Source organism: Candida tropicalis (assembly GCF_000006335.3).
Source record: "Candida tropicalis MYA-3404 genomic scaffold supercont3.4, whole genome shotgun sequence".
NCBI lineage: Eukaryota > Fungi > Ascomycota > Pichiomycetes > Serinales > Debaryomycetaceae > Candida > Candida tropicalis.
Genome location: NW_003020056.1, coordinates 1,414,806 through 1,440,011, shown reverse-complemented (window position 1 = coordinate 1,440,011; position 25,206 = coordinate 1,414,806). Strand labels below are relative to the sequence as shown.

The window sequence follows — 25,206 nt, the reverse complement described above, 5'->3', positions numbered from 1 at the left end:
TAAGAAATCTATTTATCAGCCGGAGAATGCATTATTTGAGTTACAAATTTACCCAGATATCTAGTAATACAAGCAACAGTTAAAACATCATTTTTAATACTTGTAGTCATTAAATGATTTAAAATGACATGATTTGGAATTTGTAAATGATAAGATTCTTTACTTGATGCATAATATGAACTATCTGCTCTTCTTAAAGGTGGTCTTTTAATTGAATTTATTGTTGAAGTACTTGATAATCCACCAGAATTTGAAGAAATATTAGTTGGAATATGAGTATGTACTGAACCTGAAGAAGATGAAGAACCAGATGAGGAAATTTTATTTAATAAAACATTATTCAAATGAGGTGGAAGTTGTGGAGGTTCAGGTAATTCATAATTACTTGGTTTTAATTTAAAATAATCATAATTAATAAACATTTCAGGAATTTCTGATGAATATTCATATGTTGGTTCATTAACTGCATTAGCAGCTAAAAATGAATTTGAATTATTAGATGATAAATCAAATGGTTGATATTGAGTATTTTCATATGATGTTCCATAAATATCATTTGGTTGGGTTACCTGTGGAGGTAACAATTGATCAGATTGAGTATCTTCAATAAATTCAACATGTTCAAATTCAGATGTTGATTCTTTAGATATCTTATGCATCAATTCTGCTGATTTCTGATGGATTCTATCAACATCATATTTACCTGCTGGTCTAGGAGTTATATTATTCATTGGAGATCCACTAGCACCGTAAACATGTTGTTGTTGTTGTTGTTGTTGATATTGAGGTGATTGAGCCATTGCTGGTTCTTCAAATTTAATGATATTAGCATCATAATCAGTACTTGCACCAATATGATTAGGTTGATTCATAGAATGATTGAAAAGATGGGTATCATCAATAACTTCAAACCAGTTGAAAAAAATACCTTCTTGATCAGTTGCTGTTGGTAATTGATCACTTACTCGATATTCGTTGTTGATAATATACAATAATTTATGAACTCCTAGTGGCAAATTGATAGTGGTGACAAATTCATTTGGGTGACTTGTTGATGGATACATTTTAATTACATCTCTCCAATTTGAAAATGACCCAATAATGGCAATTTTATTAATTTGCTCTTTGGTTACATTAACCCATTTGATTTCAATTGGAATTAAAATTTGTTGTTTCTGACGATTATGATTGTTGTGGTTGTGATAATGATGATTGTGTTGATTATGATGATGATGATGATGGTAGTTATGATTCTGTGGTGTTGTACTTTGATCAGTCTTCATTGATTTCGAAGGACGTTGTTGCAAATATTTTTGGTTTTCAAGATTTGGTGAAGGAGAATGCACACTTCTTGCAACTGATGCTGCAGACAACATTTGTGCTGGAGGAGGCACACTGACATTTTCGTTCGACAAAGAAGGTGGTTTTTGACTGGTAATCTTTGTAAAATCAACTTTTGTTAAATCTGGAGTTGGAGTTGTAGATCTATCTGGCGCATTATTCATGATTTCATCTTCATCTTCGACATCACTCCCAGCATCGTAATCTTGTGGGAATGGTTCATCGATGTCCATATCATCAGTAACTGTTGTTGAATCATTGGTAGTTGGAGTAGTATCACTAGAAGAAGAATTCTCATTCTCAAACCCATCATCTGGTAGAATGTTTCTTTGTAAGGCAGTAGAATCAGTTTCCACCAACACTTCATTCAATTCATTAAACTCATCCTCTATTAAATCGTTACTAAATTGATTGTGTGGAAGTTGTTTCTTCTGTTGTTGTTGTCGTGGTGGTGGTTGCTGCAGTGATTGTGATTGTGATTGCAGTTGCTGTGGAACCAAATTTGAATTACTTGGTTTCGTGACTACTTGGTGTAAGATCAAATCACTAAATTCTTCATCCAATGAATTAGTATTTTTACCTGCTGATGATTTTCTGACTCTATTATCATTAAAATGATCTTTTCCATTAAGGTTATTATAGTTTGCAGAAGCTGTTGACTTTCTAGTTGATTCAGAACCTCGACGAATGATACCCGAACCAGTAGAACCCGTTGTTGAAGTATTATTACCCATGATTATGATTTCTTTTAGGCTAAGGTAAAATATTGGTAGAAATTAAAAAAAAATATGTAACAAACAAAAAAATTTTTTTTTTTGAATATCTAAATTGTCATGTACTGCACTTAATTATCTGGGGAAAACTATTCTTCTAATATTGCTTGCTTTGAAATGAAAGAAGAAAAGAAAAATAAGTGTAATATTAAATGGTAAATAATCAGTGTAAACTTGAAATGGTTGAATGCATACGATAACACTAATACATAAGAATGAAAAAAAAACACACACACACTTTCGAAATACAAGATTGGAATCAAATAATTTTTCTTTCTTTCTTTGGAGTGAAGTAAAGTGGAGTGGAAGGGGGGCAGAAAAACAAAAATTGTCGGTGTATATTTTTTGTTTTATTTATTTTTTTTTTTGGTTTAGTTCAATTCAATTCAATTCAATTCAATTCAGCGCAGTGCAGTGAACAGTGTAGCTTTGTTTAGTTTAATTGATGATATTGTTGATAGTCTTGATAAAAATGAAAATGTCCAAATAAGGAGGAAAGAATAAATGGGCCAAAAAAAAAATTCAAGAAAGGGAGATGCTTTTGGTTAAACCCTAAATGGTGAACATAATTAGAGAAAGTACATACCTATATATATAGTTTACTTCTGCAACAAACGTTTGAAGCATATTTTAATTATCTGCCAATTATGTTTCCCTGTCTATTACCGTGTCACGTGTGTACTAATTGACTTTGTAACTAAAACCGGAGTAACACCAAAAATGACTTGATTTGATTATGGAGGGAGGGGGTTTGTACATTCACTATACAATGTTTCTTTTTCTTTTTCTTTTTTAGACGAAGGTTGCATAACTTCTTCTGTTTGTCTTTGTCTTGTTTTATTGAAATTTTTTTACACGCATTGACACGCCAATATAGTATTTTTCATACACATGGACACATATTGTTAATGCATATTTTATACAACTTTAGAGCTATAATAGGAGTAAAACTAGAATCAATGTTCATAGTTTGTCGGCGAAAATAAGAAAGAAATAATTGATTTGACTTATGTGATGTAACAAATGGCAATCAACACGATTTAAACTCTATTTTTCAGTTTTTTAGTTTAGCATAGATTAGCAACTCAAGGTTTATTGTTTGCTTATTGTTCACCCATTCACATACCCTTGTTCTCCCTTCATCTACAATCTCATCATCAGATAAACAATAGCTAAAGGATCACAACCATAATTTCAAATCATATGTTTGCTCGTTTGTTGAGTGGTGGACTCAAGACTGCCAAAAAATAATACAAAAGAAGATAAAAAAAATTCTAGGTGTCTAATATTCTTTGTACATATTTGTGGGAGAACATTACATCATTTTGATCAGTAGGTAGCTTACCGAATCATTAGCACGATAGACGACAACGACAGTTCATCCCTTGTTTTATTCTATTGATATCTAACAATACCTATTGTACACCTGATTCCATTGTAGTTTCTTTTTTTATCTTTATTTTTACCGTTTTGTTTTTGTTTTACTCTATCTTATGTTATATTTCGTCATAGGGTTTTTCCTCGATCGTGCTTAGTAGTGTATTAATCAACTATTGTTCGACACACACGGTAATGCCAGTATATTACAGAATATTTTGATTTACAATATCAACCACTCGTGAAATCACACAACACACCATCATTTTTTTTATTTTGTGACATTGGTGATATCTTTCATCCAAACACTTCACAATTGCTCCAGCAATTCTAGATTTACGAAATCCAAAATTACACGGGCAAAATTGTTCCGTAGCATATGGGGGGAGGGGAAGTTCAATTTAGGTACGTTTTTTCCCCCATCAATAATGATCTACACTTGGTAATTAATCCTAATTTATGGTTTAGTGTCATAATTAGCCATCTATATTTCGTTGGCAATCAACAGAAATGCAGTTTGTATTGATATTATTATTGTTATTGTTATCAGAAATACTTACGATATCAACCTTTTTGCAGTATCTTGCATCAAGTTTCGTACAAGAATAGATTGTTACTGAAAATATTCGTAATAGATTCCTATTATTTGAGCACCTAACAACTCAACAGATTATTTCTCGACAAGCAAAAGTAGAAATTCTACCCGATGTCAATTTTATTTTAGTATCGTTTTCGTGGTGTGTACACCTTTTTCTTATGTTGATATTCGACCAGAGGGGTAGAGTGCCATTGAAGGTTAGCTAACAAATCCAAATGATGTTACATTGTACTAGCCACAGGTTGAACACAAGGGTTCTTCTCCTTCTTTCTCTCTCACGCACACACGCAGTCTTTATTTATTTTCCAGCCCTGCCGAAGAAGTTTCTTCAATGATTATCATCCCAAAGATCATCGAATATTATTTTTCATTCTCCTCTATTTAACATTTACGAGAGAATAATAACCATAAAATTGGGAAGAAGAAAAATGAATGCATCTTCTTAATTTTAGTCTCCACAGCAAATTAATTACGGTGAAAATGAAAAATGAAAAATGAAAAAAAAATACTATGCCACGGCGATACACTGAGAACGAAAAAACTGGCCCCTCAACGATCATGCAATTTACACCATCAACAATTTTCTGCTTTTTCGTTCCCCACCCCCCTTTGTATTTCTCTTTCCTTACTGTGGGTTTTGTTGTTCACTAAATAAGCCAAGGTTCTCTATCAAGAAATTTGGTTCACGCACGTACTAGTTTTTCTCTCATTTTTCTCTTCTCCTGTTTCTCCAGCTGCATGGTCACAATTATTTTTATTTTAGTATTATTAAAGTATGGAATTCCGTATGGACAAATTGTCCATCTCATTTTCATGAGAATAGACCAATCATGGATAACTTCAGGGGAACCAATGCATAACAAGACGTTAAACTAGTCAAGTCTTTAAAGCGAAGACTCATAGAAAAGGGCACATGGCTTATATGGTGTACATCCTCAATACTCTTTTTTTGTCCTTCTTCTTATGCCAGGCGTCTCTTTTTCTTTCTCTCTTCTCACTCATTCTTGCACAGATTGTACAAAACAAAAAAACAAAAAAGAAAGGAAAACATGTCCTGCTTCATTCATTTTGCTTCAAAAGTGTAAAGTAACAAAAAAAAAAGAAAGACAAGTTGTCATACATCTCATAACATTACATATATCAACGGTTTTTATTTTCCAAGATGGCTGTTGATAAAGTTCCTGGTAATAATCCGGTTAAGAAAAGAAGAAGCACGTCGTATGTATCAGTATTGCTGGCAATTATAAACATGTCATTGATTCTTGAAATACTAACAATAGTACAAACGTTTTTCACTTCAGATGTAACCTATGTCGAACTATTAAAAGAAAATGTGATGGAAATACCCCTTGTTCAAATTGTGCCAAAAGGAATCAAGAATGTATATATCCAGATATTGATAAAAGGAAAAAACGTTATTCAATAGAATATATTTCAAGTTTGGAAAGTTCAAACCAAGATTTTCAACAAAAATTGCAAGCCATATTAGAAGTTAAAGATAACCCCACATTGTTGAACCAACGAATTAATGAAATAGTTCATAATGTACATCAACCTCCAGAACAGCCAAATAGCCGACCGTCACTACCCGTATCAAATAGCTTGGAATCCCCAGATATAGCCAACGGTTCTCCAACAAGTGATCAACATCAATCAAGATCAAATTCTATGGCAAGTAGCACTTCAACTCGATATCCTAATCATGTTAATCAGGTTAATAATGGTTATCCTCAGCGTAGATCGCAACCATCATCGCCATATTCATATCCTCCTGGTCAACTTCCACCAAATTGTGCTCATTCTGTTGGAACACAACCTTTGGCTGCACCATTACCTCCTCCTCCGCCACCACCACCACCACAAACGTCGGCTGCATCACATCAAACATTAATGCCTCCACAACACCACCAACCCGGCCAACAATTTCAGCAACAACATCAGGCACCACCCGTTCCTCGTCAACTACCACCACTGCTGCAACAACAAATTCCTCATCAGCAAATGAATCAGCTGGGCCATTCGCAGCTGCCGACACCAGCTGCAGTTCAACAACATGCATCTTTTTCGCGTCACACGGGATTACTGCCGTATTATCCAATATCTTCGTTTAATTCTAAACCATCCACTCCATTAAGTGCCACGAATTTTCTCAATTCAAGAACACCACCTCCCCAACTACCATTGCCATCAACAGGATCAGCGCTACCTGCATTATTGCCCCAACCAAAACAAGATTTAGATTTCACTCCAAAATTTTATCGTGGTCCAAGTGGTAAATCAAATATGGCATTTGGGGCCACAACCGTGTTTGAAGCCGACGAGTCTATGGTTATGAACGCAAACCAAATTCAGGAAAAATTAAGCACGCCGGCGATCCGATTGGCGAAATTACAAGCAATTCCCGGAGTTGATAAAAATACATATCCGAAACCAACAAGCAATACTGTTGAAGGTACAGCTAGTAATAGTAATAATCAGAATAGTGTTCTTGTTGCTAGTGGTGTCAAGGGAGGAATAGAGGCCATTGAGTTGATCACATCACCAAATGCTAGACATTATTTTGATTTAGCACTCAAGTATTACGATAGACCGATATTGTCGTACTTGGTTAATATATCCAGAACTAGGGAATTGTACGATCAAATCTGTATGAACAGAAATGATTTTTCCAAAGTTAGTGATCTATTAAATAAGTTTCCTACCAATCACTTTATTTCTGTGGAGTTGATTGGTGCTATTCTTGCGGTGGGTGCTTGTTTCACAAACAATTTAGATGAAGCCAAGAAATTCTTGAGTTTTCTGGAACATATTATGTTTATTGATAATGCTGGCAACTTATCTTTGAATGAAAGTTCATACCCCAAAGTTCAAGGGATGTTACTTTGTGCTCTAGTGGAGTTACTATTGGGAGAATTAACCAAAGCATGGCAGTTGTCTGGATTTGCACTTAGAATGGGGTTGGATTTGGGTTTTGACAACTTTATTCGAGATGGTCCTGATAAGGATGTTAATGATTTAAAGAGTTTAGTGTTTTGGGGAAGTTATATAATCGACAAGTATGCTGGTTTGATCTTTGGCCGTACACCAATGTTGTATTTACCGCCTGGTTCACCAATAATGTTTGGAAATACCGATAATAAGAAACTACCACATTTAGTGGAGTTGATTATATTTTCCCAACCTGTTATAGCTTCCATATATCAAAGTTTACCATACAAGGACGCAGAGGATTCAAAAAGGAATTTCCTAAATCGATACAATCAATTACAAGGTTATAATCAACAATTGAATGATTGGAGAAGAAATTTACCAACTGGTTTATATTGGGATTCTGAAAGTTTGGCGAAATCTGCTTACGATGCATCAGTAGATCACCTGTTAAAATTCGCGTACTATTTAGTGTTTTTGATTGTTAATAAACCATTTTTAAAGTTACCTATAGGCTCAGACATTCAAACATTTGGGGAAATTACTGATGAAATTGAACTTTTGTTGAAATCTATTCCGGATTCAAACTATCTATTCAACATTGTCGTGTATTATGTTGTCATCTTGGAAATCGAATCATTGATTGCTCAAATTTCTAATACTAATGAAAGCACATTCAATCAAAACCTGAAATTTTTGCGTCAATTGGGAAGTTTAGTGGATGGTATGACAAGAACTTTGGATCCTGAAATATGGATTATTTCTAGAACTATTCATAATAAATTCAAAGATAGATACAACGAATTGCGAATGTTAATGGGAAAAATGGAATATGAACTTTATCAAAAGCGTCAGCAACATCATCATGATCAACAACAACAGCAGCAGCAGCAGCAATCTCAAATTCAAAATCAAGGGCAACAACAACAAGAATTGCCACCACCCCAACAACCGAAACAAGAATTGTCAACCAGCGAGGAATATATGAAACAGCAGGAAGAAGCCCCACATCCAAAAGAAGAAATTTTATCTAATGATCAGTATGCTAAACAAGAAGATCTTCAACGATCTCTTCCACAACAATCTTCATCTTGTTTTGCTGTTGAGAACCAAGAATATTTGAATAATTCAACTAGCATGCTACAAAATGATCAATTTATCAAAATGGTTGACACTTTATTTGAATCAGGTATGTCAGGAACTCAATCACTGCAAGAACAAACTCATAATCAAATTCCACAACAACAGCAACAGCAGCAACAACAGCAACAATCACAGGAATTTAGTAATCAAGACTATCAACAGAATGTTCAACCGGAACATCAAGATTCGCATGTAGCACCACAATTGCAACAACCAATTGGTATAAGACAATCACAATTATTGGACCCATCTTTATTCAATTCAATGTTGATGCATGAAAATTCATCAACCTTTAACAGCATTTTTAGTTTTGATACTACTGGATTTGGTTTATAGGAATCTTTTGTATCACTGAAACTTAGTAGGCCGGACCAGTCATATTAGATTCCATAAAGGTATAGACAATATGTGATTCATAAACACCACTGCCAAAAATAAAAAAATTGTAAAATTAATAAATACAAAAATATACGTATATCAAGAATTTCTATTAAATAAAATACAGAAACTATAACTTCGAGTCTTTAAATCTAGGCAATGGGATAGGCTCGTATACTCTTTCGAATAGCTTGTCTTCTGGAACATATCTAGTTTGCATGTACCTGGTATCAACAAACGATTCGTCCAATTGGTCCAACGAGGTAACACCAAGTAAACGCATGTCCATAATCATCTCATCTTTCAACAATTGAATCGCCTTGGTCACACCAGCATCACCATACGTGGACATGGCATACAAGAATGGTCGTCCAATACCAACTCCTTTTGCTCCCAAACAAATCGCCTTCAACACATCAGTAGCACGTCTGATACCCCCGTCGACGTAGACCTCAAAGTTATCTGCCAAACCCTTTTCTCTCAAGACCGGCATCAACTCAGCTAGCACCTCGATTGGCGGAGGCGAGTATTCCAATTGTCGCCCACCGTGGTTACTCAACACCACACCTTGACACCCGTGCTCTGCAGCCAACACCGCGTCGTCGACACGTTGCACACCCTTCAAGATGATCGGCATCTTGGTCACGGACTTGAACCACTCCAAGTCCTTCCAGCTCAAACTGGTGTCGATGAACGAGGAGATGGCCCTGGCGGCACCCTGACTCCTGTCGGCCGATTCGTCGTCTCCCTGAACATGGCTCAAGTCGTTGATGCTCTTGCTCTTCATGTCCTTCTCTCTGCGTCCCAACTGTGGCGCGTCCACGGTGATGAACAACCCCTTGATTCCTCTCTTTTCCGCATGCTGGATGATCTTCTTGGTGATTTCCCGGTCGGCATTCACATAAAGCTGGAACCATTGTGTTTGCTTGTCGGTGGCCGCATCAACAATCTCGTCAAACGAGCACGATGCCAAGGTCGGGATCATTTGGATAATGTCTTGTTTGTCAGCACTTCTCGTCAACACTTTCTCACCATCCGGATGTCCAAGCTTCCCCAACGCAGTGGCCGTGATGTACACCGGAAACGAGACCTTGGTTCCCAACATGGTGGTGGAGATGTCCACTTCTGTTACGTCGACCATCACTTTCGGCTTGAAAAATATACGCTGGTAGCTAGCGGTGTTCAACCTGAACGTGGCCTCACCGTCAGCCAGTGACGAGTAGTAACTCCACCCAACAGGTTCCATGGTGTGACGAGCAACAAATTCAAAGTCGTACAAGTTGTAGATCTGGGAAAGGTCTGGTTTGTTCTTGACATATTCACGACGCTTGAGCTCTTCTGGGGTAGGTGGTTCTTCGTCGTCGTCGTCATCTTCTTCTTCATCACCGTCGTCCTCTTCGTCACCGTTGACCTCCACATACTGTTCAGCAACACCACCGGCTGGCGCTGCCGCAAGTGGTTGAATAGGTGCTTTGCCCTCTTGTTCATCATACTCCACATCAAATTCGTCGACCACGTCATTGTCACCAGAAGCTTCAACAGATGGGGCTGGAGATGGTTGTTGCTTGGGTTGCTCTTCCTTTTGGACCCCTTCTTCAACGCTCTTGGTCTTGGTCGTCTTGGTCTTAGCCTTCTTCGCCTTCTTCTTCCTCTTTTCGACGTCTCCCTTGTTACATTCAGGACTCAAGTACTTGGCTAACGTGTCACCAGGGTGGATTGGATCAAATGCTTTCGTGGCGTCTTTCCCAGCATATTTCATGATAATGGCCAGTCCGCCGGGATGTTCATCAAGGAATCCGGAAAGATCGTATGCTTTTCCGTGGATGATCACCCAGCAATCGTCCTTCTTGTTGTGTTTGGCTACTTCTTCTAACGAAAGTGGCATTCTGTTGTCGTTTGGTAATACTTGTTTGGTGATAAGAAAAAACTAGTTGCTTTCTTCTTTCAATTATTTTTTTTTTTTTTTTTTTGGTTCAACAGAATGGTGAAAGTGTTTTATAGTTGTGGAGATTATGGAGGTGGGGTGGGAAAGATTATCCGTTTTGGGAACAAAATCAGGCTGGGAAGCAATAAAACAAAAAAAAAAAATAAGATGTATAAACATTAGCGTGGAATCATGCAGTGATATCGGCCAATTGTTGGTGTCGGATTATGTATCCATGTGACACAAACAAGTATCGACCCAGAAAACTGGGGGACAGGAATGGGTGCGACTCAGAGTGTCGGTGGGTACCAGTACCCGCAGTGGGTGAACAAGTGAAAGAAAAAAAAATGTCAATTGAGTTCACTTTTCAGGTACACATAATCCAATATTGTGTCTGATGGGGATTTTAGTCAAAGTATCTAATTGCAAGTACATAAAGTATAAAACGAAACAAAGAGAAAGAGAGAGACAGAGACAGAGACAGAGAGAAAGGAAGGAAGGGAGGAATAGTGTGGGGGGGGGAGTGAGGGAGTTAAGGGAAATGGCCAACTCTTGGGCCAAAATAACCTTCGGGTGCATGCAATGTTGCGTTCAAGTAGCCTTTGGACATATTGTGGTCCCATCCTTTATGTGAAACATTATTCCCCCACCATGAAATCGGCTTGTTGTGGTATTTCACTGAGAAGTAGATGATGATGGATGGAAAGCCAGCAGGCAATTGTATTTTTGTCATCAACTTGGAGATTTTCTTCTATTTTTACTGTAACAGATGTATTGTCTACTAATGTACCGGAAAAAGAAACAAAGGAAAGATGATCTAACTAACATATGTAGAGGGAACTTGATGATCAAAATCTGAAGGAATGGCCTCTTCTTAAATTAATGATCAATTACCTTATTAGTGGCCAAAGCATTCATAAATGCAAAACCAGAATAACAAATCAACTCTCGTAAATAGTTTGTCTAAGGATACCCCGTATGCTCACTTGATTAAGAATCAACTTGATGGATCAAACAAAGTATTTTCTCTCATCAGGGCTTTCATATAAGGTAGAGTTTGTGAGAGATGGTAGTTGAAATTAAAAGAGGAATAAACCAATGTGATTAAGATAGTTCTTCTGGATCAGTACTCTATATATAACTTCAAATTGATCGAAAGGAGAGATTATGTAATTGTAAATATCATATTTGAACCAATTTCTATTCATCTGATGTATGGCATTTATCTCCAAATATTTTGCACATTTTAGAATTTTTAGGTTGTTGTACTATTTGCACATTAATTGCACACTATTGTGACACAGTTGTCCGGTCACGTCCCCTAGTAATCATCACAATCAATCACCTAAAACTTTTGTTCCATTAGTATGAAAAGAAATAAGAATAAGTGTACAACACAACAATTTGTATTCGGGATTCCTTAGTGGTGGTACTTTTCGCCTTCTTCCTACATTATATCCCGTTTGATACCGTCTGTGTGTGGCGTATTGATCATCATCCCTAGTTGGTCGGGTACTGAAGGTAAAAAATATGACGGCACATCTATGATGTTTTAAATTAAATTTAATAATTGATAGTCTAGATAAGATTAGATTCAATCAATGCGATTTAAAGTTTGTTGAATAATTGACCAATCGATGTCCAGAGCATTTCTGTTGGCTCATAACTGCACCATTCAAATCAAAGCTATCAGTAAAATAATCAATGTAATAAATAATTTGCATAATAATAAACAGAAGTAGTTGAGATTGATTTCTAAGCTGTATTCAATGTGTCTAGTATTTCACTAATAGGTTGCAAAAGGGTTTTCAAGATGTGAGCCAAGAAGAGGAACCCATACAATTTTTTCTTTGCATACAAACCCGTTCTTCTTCTGCGTTCGAAAAAAAAAAGTAGTAAGCATTAGAAATTCAAGTTTCTTTAAAGACCATAACCATGTGGGCTCTTAATGGCGTTATCATATCCAGATAGACGGCACAAATTTTTGGAAGTAATTAAAAGATAGAACAAATGTTGATAAGATAGTTCATGTTCTTAAAGATTTGTTTGGTGCTTTTGACTTTGGTTTTCGATGGCTTACGTTTGTGAAATTGGCTGGCCTTCCTATGTCGAAGAACTGATCAGACTACAACTCGGGTTACCCACACATATTGAGACCAGATACTTCAAAGAAGGAATTTTTTGTTATTACATGAAATAGTTTGACTTGTGATAAGTATGATCTTTTTTTGATATCTTAATTAGTTTTATCTTGAAAACAAATTGGACTCATAACGTTACAGACTCTTCAAACCAAGATGTTTTCGCAACTTCTGATAGCTTCTATACGATTAACCCTTCTTTATAATTTAACAAGGGAACCATCTAAAAGAAGTCTATAAATACAAGTGGATTAGGGCCTGTGGATTCGGATACTTTTTTATTTATATCAACAAGTATTAATCATGGAGCTTGAAAAGAACACATTCTCAAATTCCCAGGTGAGAAGTGTCCCTACTCATTCCAATGCTGCTGATTATGAAATTGACATTAGAGCTGCTATTTCCAATCCACTTTCCATTGCTGAAGTTGCTGTATCATTAACAGAATCACAAAAAATTTTTGTGTTAAAGAGATTACATTTTGATGCAATGGATTCATATGATAACTTGCCTCCACAAGCTAGCTTTATTCTTGAAAAAATCGAAAACATGACCACAGAAGAGGCTGTTGAGATTTTAAAGAAAACAATCGAGGACCATAAGGATGATATTAATGTTTTGGATAATGATGAAAAGTTGTGGAATGATTTGTTGTCATACAACCAAAGTTCTGAACCATTCAAAACTGGACTGAGTGGTGATAGCAGTCAAGCTAATAATTCTTGGAATATTTCAGTTGGTGAAAAGTTGAGATCTCAAATTCACAGTAATCTGAGTATGAGTAGTTCTAGTTCTAGCTCTTTGTCAGTCATGGAAGATGACATTGTCAACCAACCATACTATGAAATTTTTGATTGGAATTTGCAAGTTAGATTAGAAGCTGTTTTAGTTGCTTATTGGTCACCATATCCTCAGGTTAGAGCTGTAACTGATCCATATGACGATCCCACCATTCCAGTTGAGACTTTGAGAGTTTATATTATTGCCTTTATTTGGACGGGAATCAGTGCTGTTATCAATCAGTTCTTTCATGAAAGACAACCAGCAATCACACTTGGAATGTCTGTTGTTCAAGTATTCTTATATCCAAGTGGATTATTGATGGAATGGATCTTACCCAAATGGAAAATCAAAATTTGGAAATGGACCATTGACTTGAATCCAGGTCCATACTCTTTTAAGGAACAAATGTTGGCAACTATATTTTGTGGTGTTTCTAATGGTACCTCATATGCTGGTTCAAATATATTGATGCAGAAATCTGAAATGTTTTACAACAATAAATGGGTTGACTTTGGGTATCAGGTGTTGTTAATTTTGTCTACCAATCTTCTTGGTTTTGGTCTTTCTGGTATTATGAGACAATTTGCAGTTTATCCAACAAAAGCATTGTGGCCATTTATTTTACCCAATTTGAAATTGAATAAAACCTTGATGTCGAAGGAAATTAAGTCTAAAATCAACGGATGGACTATTTCAGGTTACAGATTTTTCTTTATTACTGCTATTTCTTCATTTCTTTACTTTTGGGTTCCTGATTATCTATTTACTGCACTTTCTCAATTTAACTGGATGACTTGGATTAAACCAGATAATTATGATCTTGCTGTTGTGACTGGTTCATTTGGCGGGTTAGGTTTGAATCCAATTCCCTCGTTTGATTTGAATATTATTGGTACTACTGCTTTTTATGCTCCGTTTTACAATACCGCGTTGGCCTACATTGGTATGATTTTTGGATTCTTTTGTATATTGGGGGTGTTTTACTCAAATTACAAATGGACTGGTTATCTTCCAATTAATTCCAATAGTTTGTTTACCAATAAGGGAAAACCGTATTCGGTTACTTCAGTTGTAAACGAGCATTCTTTATTTGATGAAGAGAAGTATAAAAAGATTGGTCCCCCATTCTACTCAGCCGCTAACTTGGTCGTTTATGGTGCTTTCTTTGCTCTATATCCATTCCATTTTGTTTTTGAAGTTGGAATGAACTACAAGGAAATGTGGGCGGCATTAAAATCTGTCTATCAAGGTATTACCAACTTTAAGAAATCGACATATGAAGGCTTTGATGATCCACATAGTAAAATGATGCGCCATAATTACAAGGAAGTAAATGAATTGTCATATCTAGCTATTCTTATTGTTTCGTTGGTGTTGTCTATATTATGTGTTAAACTTTATCCAGCCCAGACACCTGTTTGGGGTATCTTTTTTGCTTTAGGTATTAATTTTATCTTTTTGATTCCGTTGACAACCATCCAATCAAGAACAATGTTTAGCTTTGGTTTGAATGTTTTGGTTGAATTGATTGTTGGCTATGCTATTCCAGGAAATGGTTTGGCATTGGCATATATTAAAGCATTGGGAACTAATATTGATAGGCAAGCTCTGAATTTTATCAATGATTTGAAGCAGGGTCATTATGCAAAACTACCACCAAGAGCCACTTATCGATGTCAATTGATATCAGTTTTCATTACCTCGTTTATCCAATTGGGTATTTTAAACTATCAGATCACTGGTATTAAAGACTATTGTCATCCAAATAACCCACAGAAGTTTACGTGTCCTGCTACAATTACTTATTACAATGCATCAGTCTTGTGGGGTGTAATTGGTCCAAAGAAAGTTTTCAATGGTTTATATCCAATTTTGCAATGGTGTTTTTTGATTGGGTTTTTAGCAGCTATTCCTTGTATTATTTTTAAGAAGTATGGACCTAGAAAATTTACAAAGTATTTTGAACCATCAATTATTATCAGTGGTTTTATGAGTTATGCTCCATATAACTTGTCTTATACTACAGGTGGACTTTATGTTGGATATGCTTTTATGCACCATATTAAAAGAAGATATGAAGCTTGGTGGGAAAAGTATGATTATCTATTGTCATCAGGCATTGAAGCAGGAATCGCTTTCTCATCCATCATCATCTACTTCTCAGTGAAATACCACAACAAGCCGATTTCATGGTGGGGGAATAATGTTTCACATAAAGGATGGGACCACAATATGTCCAAAGGCTACTTGAACGCAACATTGCATGCACCCGAAGGTTATTTTGGCCCAAGAGTTGGCCATTTCCCTTAACTCCCTCACTCCCCCCCCCACACTATTCCTCCCTTCCTTCCTTTCTCTCTGTCTCTGTCTCTGTCTCTCTCTTTCTCTTTGTTTCGTTTTATACTTTATGTACTTGCAATTAGATACTTTGACTAAAATCCCCATCAGACACAATATTGGATTATGTGTACCTGAAAAGTGAACTCAATTGACATTTTTTTTTCTTTCACTTGTTCACCCACTGCGGGTACTGGTACCCACCGACACTCTGAGTCGCACCCATTCCTGTCCCCCAGTTTTCTGGGTCGATACTTGTTTGTGTCACATGGATACATAATCCGACACCAACAATTGGCCGATATCACTGCATGATTCCACGCTAATGTTTATACATCTTATTTTTTTTTTTTGTTTTATTGCTTCCCAGCCTGATTTTGTTCCCAAAACGGATAATCTTTCCCACCCCACCTCCATAATCTCCACAACTATAAAACACTTTCACCATTCTGTTGAACCAAAAAAAAAAAAAAATAATTGAAAGAAGAAAGCAACTAGTTTTTTCTTATCACCAAACAAGTATTACCAAACGACAACAGAATGCCACTTTCGTTAGAAGAAGTAGCCAAACACAACAAGAAGGACGATTGCTGGGTGATCATCCACGGAAAAGCATACGATCTTTCCGGATTCCTTGATGAACATCCCGGCGGACTGGCCATTATCATGAAATATGCTGGGAAAGACGCCACGAAAGCATTTGATCCAATCCACCCTGGTGACACGTTAGCCAAGTACTTGAGTCCTGAATGTAACAAGGGAGACGTCGAAAAGAGGAAGAAGAAGGCGAAGAAGGCTAAGACTAAGACGACCAAGACCAAGAGCGTTGAAGAAGGGGTCCAAAAGGAAGAGCAACCCAAGCAACAACCATCTCCAGCCCCATCTGTTGAAGCTTCTGGTGACAATGACGTGGTCGACGAATTTGATGTGGAGTATGATGAACAAGAGGGCAAAGCACCTATTCAACCACTTGCGCCAGCGCCAGCCGGTGGTGTTGCTGAACAGTATGTGGAGGTCAACGGTGACGAAGAGGACGGCGATGAAGAAGAAGATGATGATGACGACGACGACGAAGAACCACCTACCCCAGAAGAGCTCAAGCGTCGTGAATATGTCAAGAACAAACCAGACCTTTCCCAGATCTACAACTTGTACGACTTTGAATTTGTTGCTCGTCACACCATGGAACCTGTTGGGTGGAGTTACTACTCGTCACTGGCTGACGGTGAGGCCACGTTCAGGTTGAACACCGCTAGCTACCAGCGTATATTTTTCAAGCCGAAAGTGATGGTCGACGTAACAGAAGTGGACATCTCCACCACCATGTTGGGAACCAAAGTCTCGTTCCCGGTGTACATCACGGCCACTGCGTTGGGGAAGCTTGGACATCCGGATGGTGAGAAAGTGTTGACGAGAAGTGCTGACAAACAAGACATTATCCAAATGATCCCGACCTTGGCATCGTGCTCGTTTGACGAGATTGTTGATGCGGCCACCGACAAGCAAACACAATGGTTCCAGCTTTATGTGAATGCCGACCGGGAAATCACCAAGAAGATCATCCAGCATGCGGAAAAGAGAGGAATCAAGGGGTTGTTCATCACCGTGGACGCGCCACAGTTGGGACGCAGAGAGAAGGACATGAAGAGCAAGAGCATCAACGACTTGAGCCATGTTCAGGGAGACGACGAATCGGCCGACAGGAGTCAGGGTGCCGCCAGGGCCATCTCCTCGTTCATCGACACCAGTTTGAGCTGGAAGGACTTGGAGTGGTTCAAGTCCGTGACCAAGATGCCGATCATCTTGAAGGGTGTGCAACGTGTCGACGACGCGGTGTTGGCTGCAGAGCACGGGTGTCAAGGTGTGGTGTTGAGTAACCACGGTGGGCGACAATTGGAATACTCGCCTCCGCCAATCGAGGTGCTAGCTGAGTTGATGCCGGTCTTGAGAGAAAAGGGTTTGGCAGATAACTTTGAGGTCTACGTCGACGGGGGTATCAGACGTGCTACTGATGTGTTGAAGGCGATTTGTTTGGGAGCAAAAGGAGTTGGTATTGGACGACCATTCTTGTATGCCATGTCCACGTATGGTGATGCTGGTGTGACCAAGGCGATTCAATTGTTGAAAGATGAGATGATTATGGACATGCGTTTACTTGGTGTTACCTCGTTGGACCAATTGGACGAATCGTTTGTTGATACCAGGTACATGCAAACTAGATATGTTCCAGAAGACAAGCTATTCGAAAGAGTATACGAGCCTATCCCATTGCCTAGATTTAAAGACTCGAAGTTATAGATTTGGAAATATACATACTAGAGTATATTTTTTCTCTTTGATCCGGAAATGTGTAATATGAAATGCAACCCCTCCAACCCCCCAAGTTCTAGATTAAGTAAGGTTATGCAAGATAGTCACGGAAATCGGGATAAGAACAGTCATAAAATAGTGGGAAAAAAAAAAAGAAAGGGCATAGTCGTGTCTCGTGGTGCAAGAAAATTTGTAAACAATAACCGTTTCATTAAATTGAAAGCAAGCCTTGCTTATATGAAATGATACGAGTTTACTAAGCCAAGGCAACCAATAGATTAATTAGAATAGGTTATGAACTGTTTTATTATTGGCTATCGGAAGAGGATCATCTGTTTCATTTTTATTTTCATTCTCTCGAATTGAAAGAGTACTAATTTTTGCTTGCTTTTTTTTTGTTTCTTTGTTCTTATACATGTAATGCATAACGAATCCTTAGTAATCAACCATGTCGTCATAGATCCAGCCGTCAAGTAATTTTTTTTTTCCTTCCCGAATTTCTTTCGCCCAATATCATCTGTGTAGTGTTGCTCTGGTTTCGAATTCTCTTATCTTGCACTTTTTGTCCCGCCACATATTAAGAATGTTGAGGAGTGAAGAAAGAATGAAAGAGATCGTGATTTCTACTGTGTGTGGTGGTGTGTTAGCAGCCATGTTCAAATGGCTTCCAATTAAAATTAAGAACAGAGCATTGAAGAAATGAAATACAATCCTATTCAAAGGGTAAAAGTAAAACAAAATTAAAGTAGTAACAGGAAACAGAAAATACTATAAAATGAAAAGAAAAGCTGAATTGGGGGGGGGGGAACTTTATAATAAAGTATAAAAACAATAAACCCACAGAAATGAACGAGCCAGTTTCGACAATAGAATGAAAAAAAAAAAGACTAAAACTAAAATTCGGATCGATGAACACGACCTTTAATGAATGAGAACACCACTTCCCACTGTACTCACACTTTTCACACTTCTCTTATACATTTTTTTTCCTTTGTTACGAAAATTCAGGAGCAGGAAGAAGAAGAAGAAGAAGAAAAAAAAAAGAAAGAAAAAAAAAATTCTTTAAAAACATAAAAAAGAAAATCTTAATTCAGAAATTTATTGCTTAATAATAGAACCTGAACTGTCCAATTAATTACATTATTATCTTCATTCGAGTAAGTCATGTTGATCAAGGGAGTCAAGTACGCCTGTGAAAGATGTATCAGGGGCCATCGTGTTACTACTTGTAACCACACAAACGAGCCCTTGACTATGATCAAACCAAAAGGAAGACCATCCACTCAATGCCACCATTGTCGTGAGAATAGAAAATCAAAGAACCTCCATGTTTCTTGTACCTGTGGAAAAAAGGGTAAAAATGGTACTCATTTACCATCTTGTGCTTGTCATAAAACTAATCATTGCACTTGTTCAAATAGCCAGTCAAAAAAATCAAGCGCTAAAGGTGACATCCATCATATGACACCCTCCGAGAAGGCAAAGAAAAAGTCACTAATAGACGCTGCAAATGCTGATTTAAAGAAGAAATCTGATTCCGAATCTATAACTCAGTCAAATCCAAGTGATTCATCTCCTGGTAGTGTGACTTCTCCTGGTAAGAAACAACCAACCCCACAACTGCAGACAAAGGCGCCACTGAGTCTGCCTGACCAATCTCTGAACACAACTGCATATAATACACTTCTGAACCAGAATTTCGTCATAGAGGATATTGTTTTACCTTTCAATACGAATAAGAGTGGCTTGTTTGATTTATTTTCGTCAAATCTACCTACCGAAGTTGGTGGTAATGACTCCCTGGTAAGCTTAAACAATTTAGCAAGCACCAGTTCAACCCCAATTAATGTTAATGGTGGCACATCTAGTGTGCCTCCAGCTAATGGGAAAATTAGTAAGAAAGACCCTCCTATACCTTTGAGTCCTAGTGAAGCTGATGTCGATCATATGTTCCCATTGTTTCCACTTGTTGGTACACAGAGTTTTGATAATGAAAACCAGCCACTACTGGCAGTCAAACAACCACAACAGCCAACACCAATGAGACCAAATTTTAATTCTATAAATGAAATTACTTCAAGTTCATATTCGTCAATACCTTCTGCTATGGAAAATGCGTCTTCATCCCAATATCAGCTGCGTCCGAAACGTCCTGAGAGTGTTTTGTCCATAGCATCAAATTCGTCCACTCGATCTTTTGATTTTTTCGGAAACACCCACAACAATCATAATTCATCATTTCTTAACGGAAGTTTGCCAACATCGTCAACTTCTGCTGCCTATCCACCTTCAAATGGTCTTGATGAAAGTAATTTAACGAATAATTCACAAGATGACCATAGCATGCAACATCATTTCGGTCGTAGTGGATTGGGATCAAATAAGTTTGGATCACAATTGAGTAAAATTGAATCGGAAATGTACACAGATAATTTCTTTGATGATCCATATGGATCTCAACTTGAAAATAACGAACCACCGGAGCTGTCGGTATCTTCATCTGTTAATAATTTATATAATGTTCCAGAAGCAACATACGGGAGTGGTACATTCAATCTGATCAACGACTACAGTGTGCCAGTAATGAATGGTGATTGTAATGGCAATAGTAATAGTAATGGTAAGAGCATCAATAATGTCATGACTAATGATGCTGACAATATTCTGAATGGTAACTTTAGCAATGACGTGTATAACAACAATATGAATATGGCTGCATTAGGTCTGTCAAATCCTTTTGCGACTGGATTGACACCAAACTTGTATGAAGTACAAGATATCATTAATGAATCACCATTTGATTACTTTATACCAAACAATCTACAGACAAATAACAATAATAACCAAGAAAATGGTAAAAAGGTATAGTTTTGTATTTTTTCTTTATGTTTTTTTTTTCTTCATTTGTAATTCTATATAACTTGTATTAGAGTATGTCATTTTCTTTTTTGAAAAAAAAAAAAAAAATGCAATTGAAAGAAAAGATATTAAAACAAAATTAAAACTTATTCTTTACTTTTGTCTTCTTGAAGTTCAAGATGTTTCAATCTGTTTATATTTGAGTTCATTGAAAGTGTACTATCCTTCTCAACCTTGGTTAATTCTTCCTTCTTTTTTGGGAAATACTCTTGGGTAAATCAGACGAATTGGAACTCAGTTCATCATGAAGATAAAGTGACAATATCTCATCTGGAATTTCCAATATTGACTTCATTTCAATCTGTTGTAATCGACATAAACGAATGAGATATTCAAGCAAAGAAAGTGAACTATTTTTGATTTGACTTTGTTTTATTCTAGTAGATTCTTTTTGATCTTCATTTTCTTCTTCATCATCTTCGTTGTCATCGAATTCACCCTTATGAAGTTCACCTAATGCAATCCAATCTTCTATATCGTTATCTGTTACCACTTTAATAATCAAAACTGGTGTATTTCTTCCTTCAAGGCGCAATAATGTACCTGAAGCGGTGAAAAACATCAGCCTAATAGACTTTAGATCAATAACTATCTTTCCAGGTTTATCATCATCTTCATGATACCTACCATCATCAAAATCTTCTTCTATAGTCAATTTATAAGAAAATTTCCCTTCATGTAATATATCAACAGAACTTCTAGCATAGGTTTCCTTCCAAGTAATTGCATTTAATTCATCAGTTGGTGTATCTTCAACATACTTTAACCGACTTGGATTATAAAATATAGAATAAACCACTAAATCAAACACTGGTCCGATGATTTTATCACTATTGTGAATATAATTTGCAGCTTGTAATAATCTACCAGGCGATATACCATGAGTTTTGATCTTCCCATTCAAATTAACACCCAGAGTTACTAATACTAAATTAAGTATAGGAATAGCTTCATTTATATCGTGTATCAATGAATTCAAGTAATCTTCGACTTTTTTAATCGATTCCTTTTGGTTGCCACCATTCAAACTTGATGTAATTTCATTGATCCTCTCATCAAAATCATTAAACTCTTCTTGTAAATCATTAATTAAATCCAAACTACTTTCCAATACAGTATTACCTCTTGCTGCTGCTACTTTGATCAAATCTATGGTAACAGTAACAATATCTATTTTAGTTTTGAGTTTGTTTCGTTTCGATTGAATACGACGTTTCTCGTGTTCTGGGATTTTATCTAAAAAAGTCGAAATAGTCTTGATCGCATATCCAGATGCAATTGAAATACCAGATCTAATAGCAAATGAAACAGCTTGGTTACTAGCTTTAGTTAAAATTTGGTCCATCTTGTTTCCCAGTTGTTATAAAAAGAGCACCCAACCATAATGTTATGACAATTTTTCTTCCTCCTTAACAGATCTTGAAATCCTGGCGCGGGCGCGCTCGCGATCAAAACAAAACAAAACCAAAAAAAAAATTCTGTCTTGTGCTTTGTTTTTGTTTTTCTATATCTTTTCTTTTTCTCTTTCAAACTTTTTCTTAATTCTTTATAGAACACGACTTGAAGAAGCTACCATTCACAGAACACGTTTCCATATAATTGAATTTAGTCTTTACAATGGCTGTTAGAAAACCATTAACTAAATTCACAACTCCATTAGGTTCTGGTGCAGGTGTCCCTAAAGATAAACGTCCACCACGCGTCACTGATTCTGCGGTACGTCTAGCGAAACCATTCAAAGTTCCTTTTGCTAATAAACATGAAGCTACAGTTGAGGGTGGGGTTACTATTGTTTCACGTAGACCAGTCAGATCCACGAGAAAAGTTACAAATTACGCGGTTGATGGTATTGTAATAACTGATGACAATAATGATGATTTAGATGTCAATGGGGAAGGCGAAGGAATCAAAAGAAAAAGATATGGTGCTTTATTGCCAAGAGCTGTCAATAAGAACGTTTCAAAAAATGAAAACGCGTTTAGAAAGTCATTTACAATTCCATTTGCTAAGAATAATCCAAAACAAAGTGAGATAAATAGAGCTCCTCCACCTCCATTGGGCACTAAGGTTAAACCCATTCTTCCACCAAGAGCATTACATGATCCAACTAGTGAATTTGCAATTGTACTATATGATCCAACTGTTGATGTCATTCCCAAGATTGAAGAAATTAAAGATGAAGAATCAGATAAATCACCAACTCCTGAAGAAGATAAAGATTATAAAGAAGAGCCTGACGAAAGACCAGCTAAGAGAAGAAAAGTTCATAAATCATTGGCCGAAATCCTTGGTATAGTTACTAATCCGGAAGAAAAATTGGCTAAATATCCTGATGTTCCTGTTGTCATTGATCCGAAATTGGCTAAAATTTTACGTCCCCATCAAGTTGCAGGTGTTAAATTCTTGTACCGTTGTACTGCTGGTTTAATTGACGCCAAGGCTAAAGGATGTATTATGGCAGACGAGATGGGTTTAGGTAAAACTTTGCAATGTCTTACATTGATGTGGACTTTACTTCGACAATCGCCAAGAGGTAAGAAAACCATTGATAAATGTATTATTGTGTGTCCGTCATCTTTAGTAAGAAATTGGGCTAATGAAATTGTTAAATGGTTGGGAGAAGGTGCTTTGACTCCATTGGCAGTTGATGGTAAAAGTACGAAATCCAGTGACTTGGGCACCGCTTTACAGCAATGGGCAAGTGCACAAGGTAGAAACATTGTTCGTCCAGTATTGATTATTTCTTACGAAACATTGCGTAGAAATGTTGATAAATTGGCAGGTACAGAGGTCGGATTGATGTTGGCTGATGAAGGTCATCGTTTGAAAAATGGTGAATCGTTGACATTTACTGCATTAAATTCATTGCGTTGTGAAAGAAGAGTTATTTTATCGGGTACTCCAATTCAAAATGATTTATCTGAATATTTTGCCTTGTTAAATTTTGCAAACCCAGGATATTTGGGTACAAGAAATGAATTTAAGAAAAATTTTGAAAATGCAATTTTAAGAGGCCGTGATGCCGATGCTACTGAGAAGGAACGTGAAAAGGGAGACCAAAAGTTGGTGGAATTATCTCAATTGGTTTCGAAATTCATTATTAGAAGAACTAATGATATATTGTCCAAGTATTTACCTGTCAAATATGAATATGTGTTATTTACAGGGTTGTCACCAATGCAAAAGAGCTTATACAGTCATTTCATTAATTCTCCTGATATGAAGAAATTAATTAGAGGTATTGGATCACAACCGTTGAAAGCTATTGGTTTGCTTAAGAAGCTTTGTAGTCATCCTGATTTATTGGATTTACCTGATGATATTGAAGGTTGTGATCATTTGATTCCTGATGATTATGAGTCATCAATTTCTCATAATGGTGGTCGTGGAGGTTTTCGTAATTCTGAAGTGCAAACATGGTTTAGTGTTAAATTTATGATTTTAGAGAGATTTCTTCATAAAATCAAAAAGGAAACCAACGATAAAATTGTTTTGATTTCTAATTACACCCAAACATTGGATTTGATTGAGAAGATGTGTCGTAACAAGAAATATGGTGTTTTGAGATTGGATGGTACATTAAGTATCAACAAACGTCAAAAATTAGTGGACAAGTTTAATAACCCTGATGGATCCGAATTCATTTTCTTGCTTTCTTCTAAAGCTGGTGGATGTGGTATCAATTTAATTGGTGCAAATCGTTTAGTATTGATTGATCCAGATTGGAATCCAGCTCTGGATCAACAAGCATTGGCTCGTGTTTGGAGAGATGGTCAAAAGAAAGATTGTTTTATCTATAGATTTATTTCTACTGGGACAATTGAAGAGAAAATTTTCCAAAGACAATCGATGAAGTTGCAATTATCGAGTTGTGTGGTTGATGAAAAAGAAGATGTTGATAGATTATTCTCATCTGATAATTTAAGAAAATTGTTTGAGTTTAACCCAGATACAAGTTGTGATACCCATGATACCTACAATTGTAAACGTTGTAAAAGAGACAAGGGTCAGTTCATTAAAGCTCCGGCTATGTTATATGGTGATTCTACAACTTGGAACCATTTGAATCACAAAGCTTTAGCAAACAATGAAGATACATTAATTGCCAATGAAGCTCAATTTGACGATATTAGTTTTGCATTTCAATATATTTCTCATTAAATATAGACTATGTTTTTGTGTACCTAAATAAATGGATATGGAATAAGAAGAACCTTGTTTTTGTAGCATGTTGCATAAAATGTCGGATATGTG

General features: G+C 36.6%; 8 protein-coding genes across 8 annotated transcripts; 5 read left to right on the top strand and 3 right to left on the bottom strand. All coding sequences in view use genetic code 12, as the record gives it.

Moving 5' to 3' along the window:
• Positions 1-8: 8 nt before the first annotated feature.
• KIS2 (Kis2p) lies at positions 9-2,075 on the bottom strand (the record flags this gene model as incomplete). Its single annotated transcript, XM_002549294.1, has 1 exon — positions 9-2,075. One exon carries the CDS (start codon positions 2,073-2,075, stop codon positions 9-11), a length of 2,067 nt encoding a protein of 688 aa, XP_002549340.1.
• Positions 2,076-5,757: 3,682 nt separating this feature from the next.
• ROB1 (Zn(II)2Cys6 transcription factor ROB1) lies at positions 5,758-8,496 on the top strand (the record flags this gene model as incomplete). Its single annotated transcript, XM_002549293.1, has 1 exon — positions 5,758-8,496. One exon carries the CDS (start codon positions 5,758-5,760, stop codon positions 8,494-8,496), a length of 2,739 nt encoding a protein of 912 aa, XP_002549339.1.
• A 172-nt stretch (positions 8,497-8,668) lies between these two features.
• On the bottom strand, positions 8,669-10,423 carry CTRG_03635 (FMN-dependent alpha-hydroxy acid dehydrogenase; the record flags this gene model as incomplete). The annotated part of the gene is made up of 1 exon (XM_002549292.1): positions 8,669-10,423. The coding sequence occupies one exon, from the start codon at positions 10,421-10,423 to the stop codon at positions 8,669-8,671; it is 1,755 nt and encodes a 584-aa protein (XP_002549338.1).
• A 2,483-nt stretch (positions 10,424-12,906) lies between these two features.
• CTRG_03634 (uncharacterized protein) lies at positions 12,907-15,696 on the top strand (the record flags this gene model as incomplete). The annotated part of the gene is made up of 1 exon (XM_002549291.1): positions 12,907-15,696. One exon carries the CDS (start codon positions 12,907-12,909, stop codon positions 15,694-15,696), a length of 2,790 nt encoding a protein of 929 aa, XP_002549337.1.
• Positions 15,697-16,263: 567 nt separating this feature from the next.
• Positions 16,264-18,021, top strand: CYB2 (Cyb2p; the record flags this gene model as incomplete). The annotated part of the gene is made up of 1 exon (XM_002549290.1): positions 16,264-18,021. The coding sequence occupies one exon, from the start codon at positions 16,264-16,266 to the stop codon at positions 18,019-18,021; it is 1,758 nt and encodes a 585-aa protein (XP_002549336.1).
• A 1,176-nt stretch (positions 18,022-19,197) lies between these two features.
• Positions 19,198-20,901, top strand: CUP2 (Cup2p; the record flags this gene model as incomplete). Its single annotated transcript, XM_002549289.1, has 1 exon — positions 19,198-20,901. One exon carries the CDS (start codon positions 19,198-19,200, stop codon positions 20,899-20,901), a length of 1,704 nt encoding a protein of 567 aa, XP_002549335.1.
• A 229-nt stretch (positions 20,902-21,130) lies between these two features.
• Positions 21,131-22,297, bottom strand: CTRG_03631 (uncharacterized protein; the record flags this gene model as incomplete). Its single annotated transcript, XM_002549288.1, has 1 exon — positions 21,131-22,297. The coding sequence occupies one exon, from the start codon at positions 22,295-22,297 to the stop codon at positions 21,131-21,133; it is 1,167 nt and encodes a 388-aa protein (XP_002549334.1).
• A 272-nt stretch (positions 22,298-22,569) lies between these two features.
• On the top strand, positions 22,570-25,113 carry RAD54 (DNA-dependent ATPase; the record flags this gene model as incomplete). The annotated part of the gene is made up of 1 exon (XM_002549287.1): positions 22,570-25,113. The coding sequence occupies one exon, from the start codon at positions 22,570-22,572 to the stop codon at positions 25,111-25,113; it is 2,544 nt and encodes an 847-aa protein (XP_002549333.1).
• Positions 25,114-25,206: the final 93 nt, after the last annotated feature.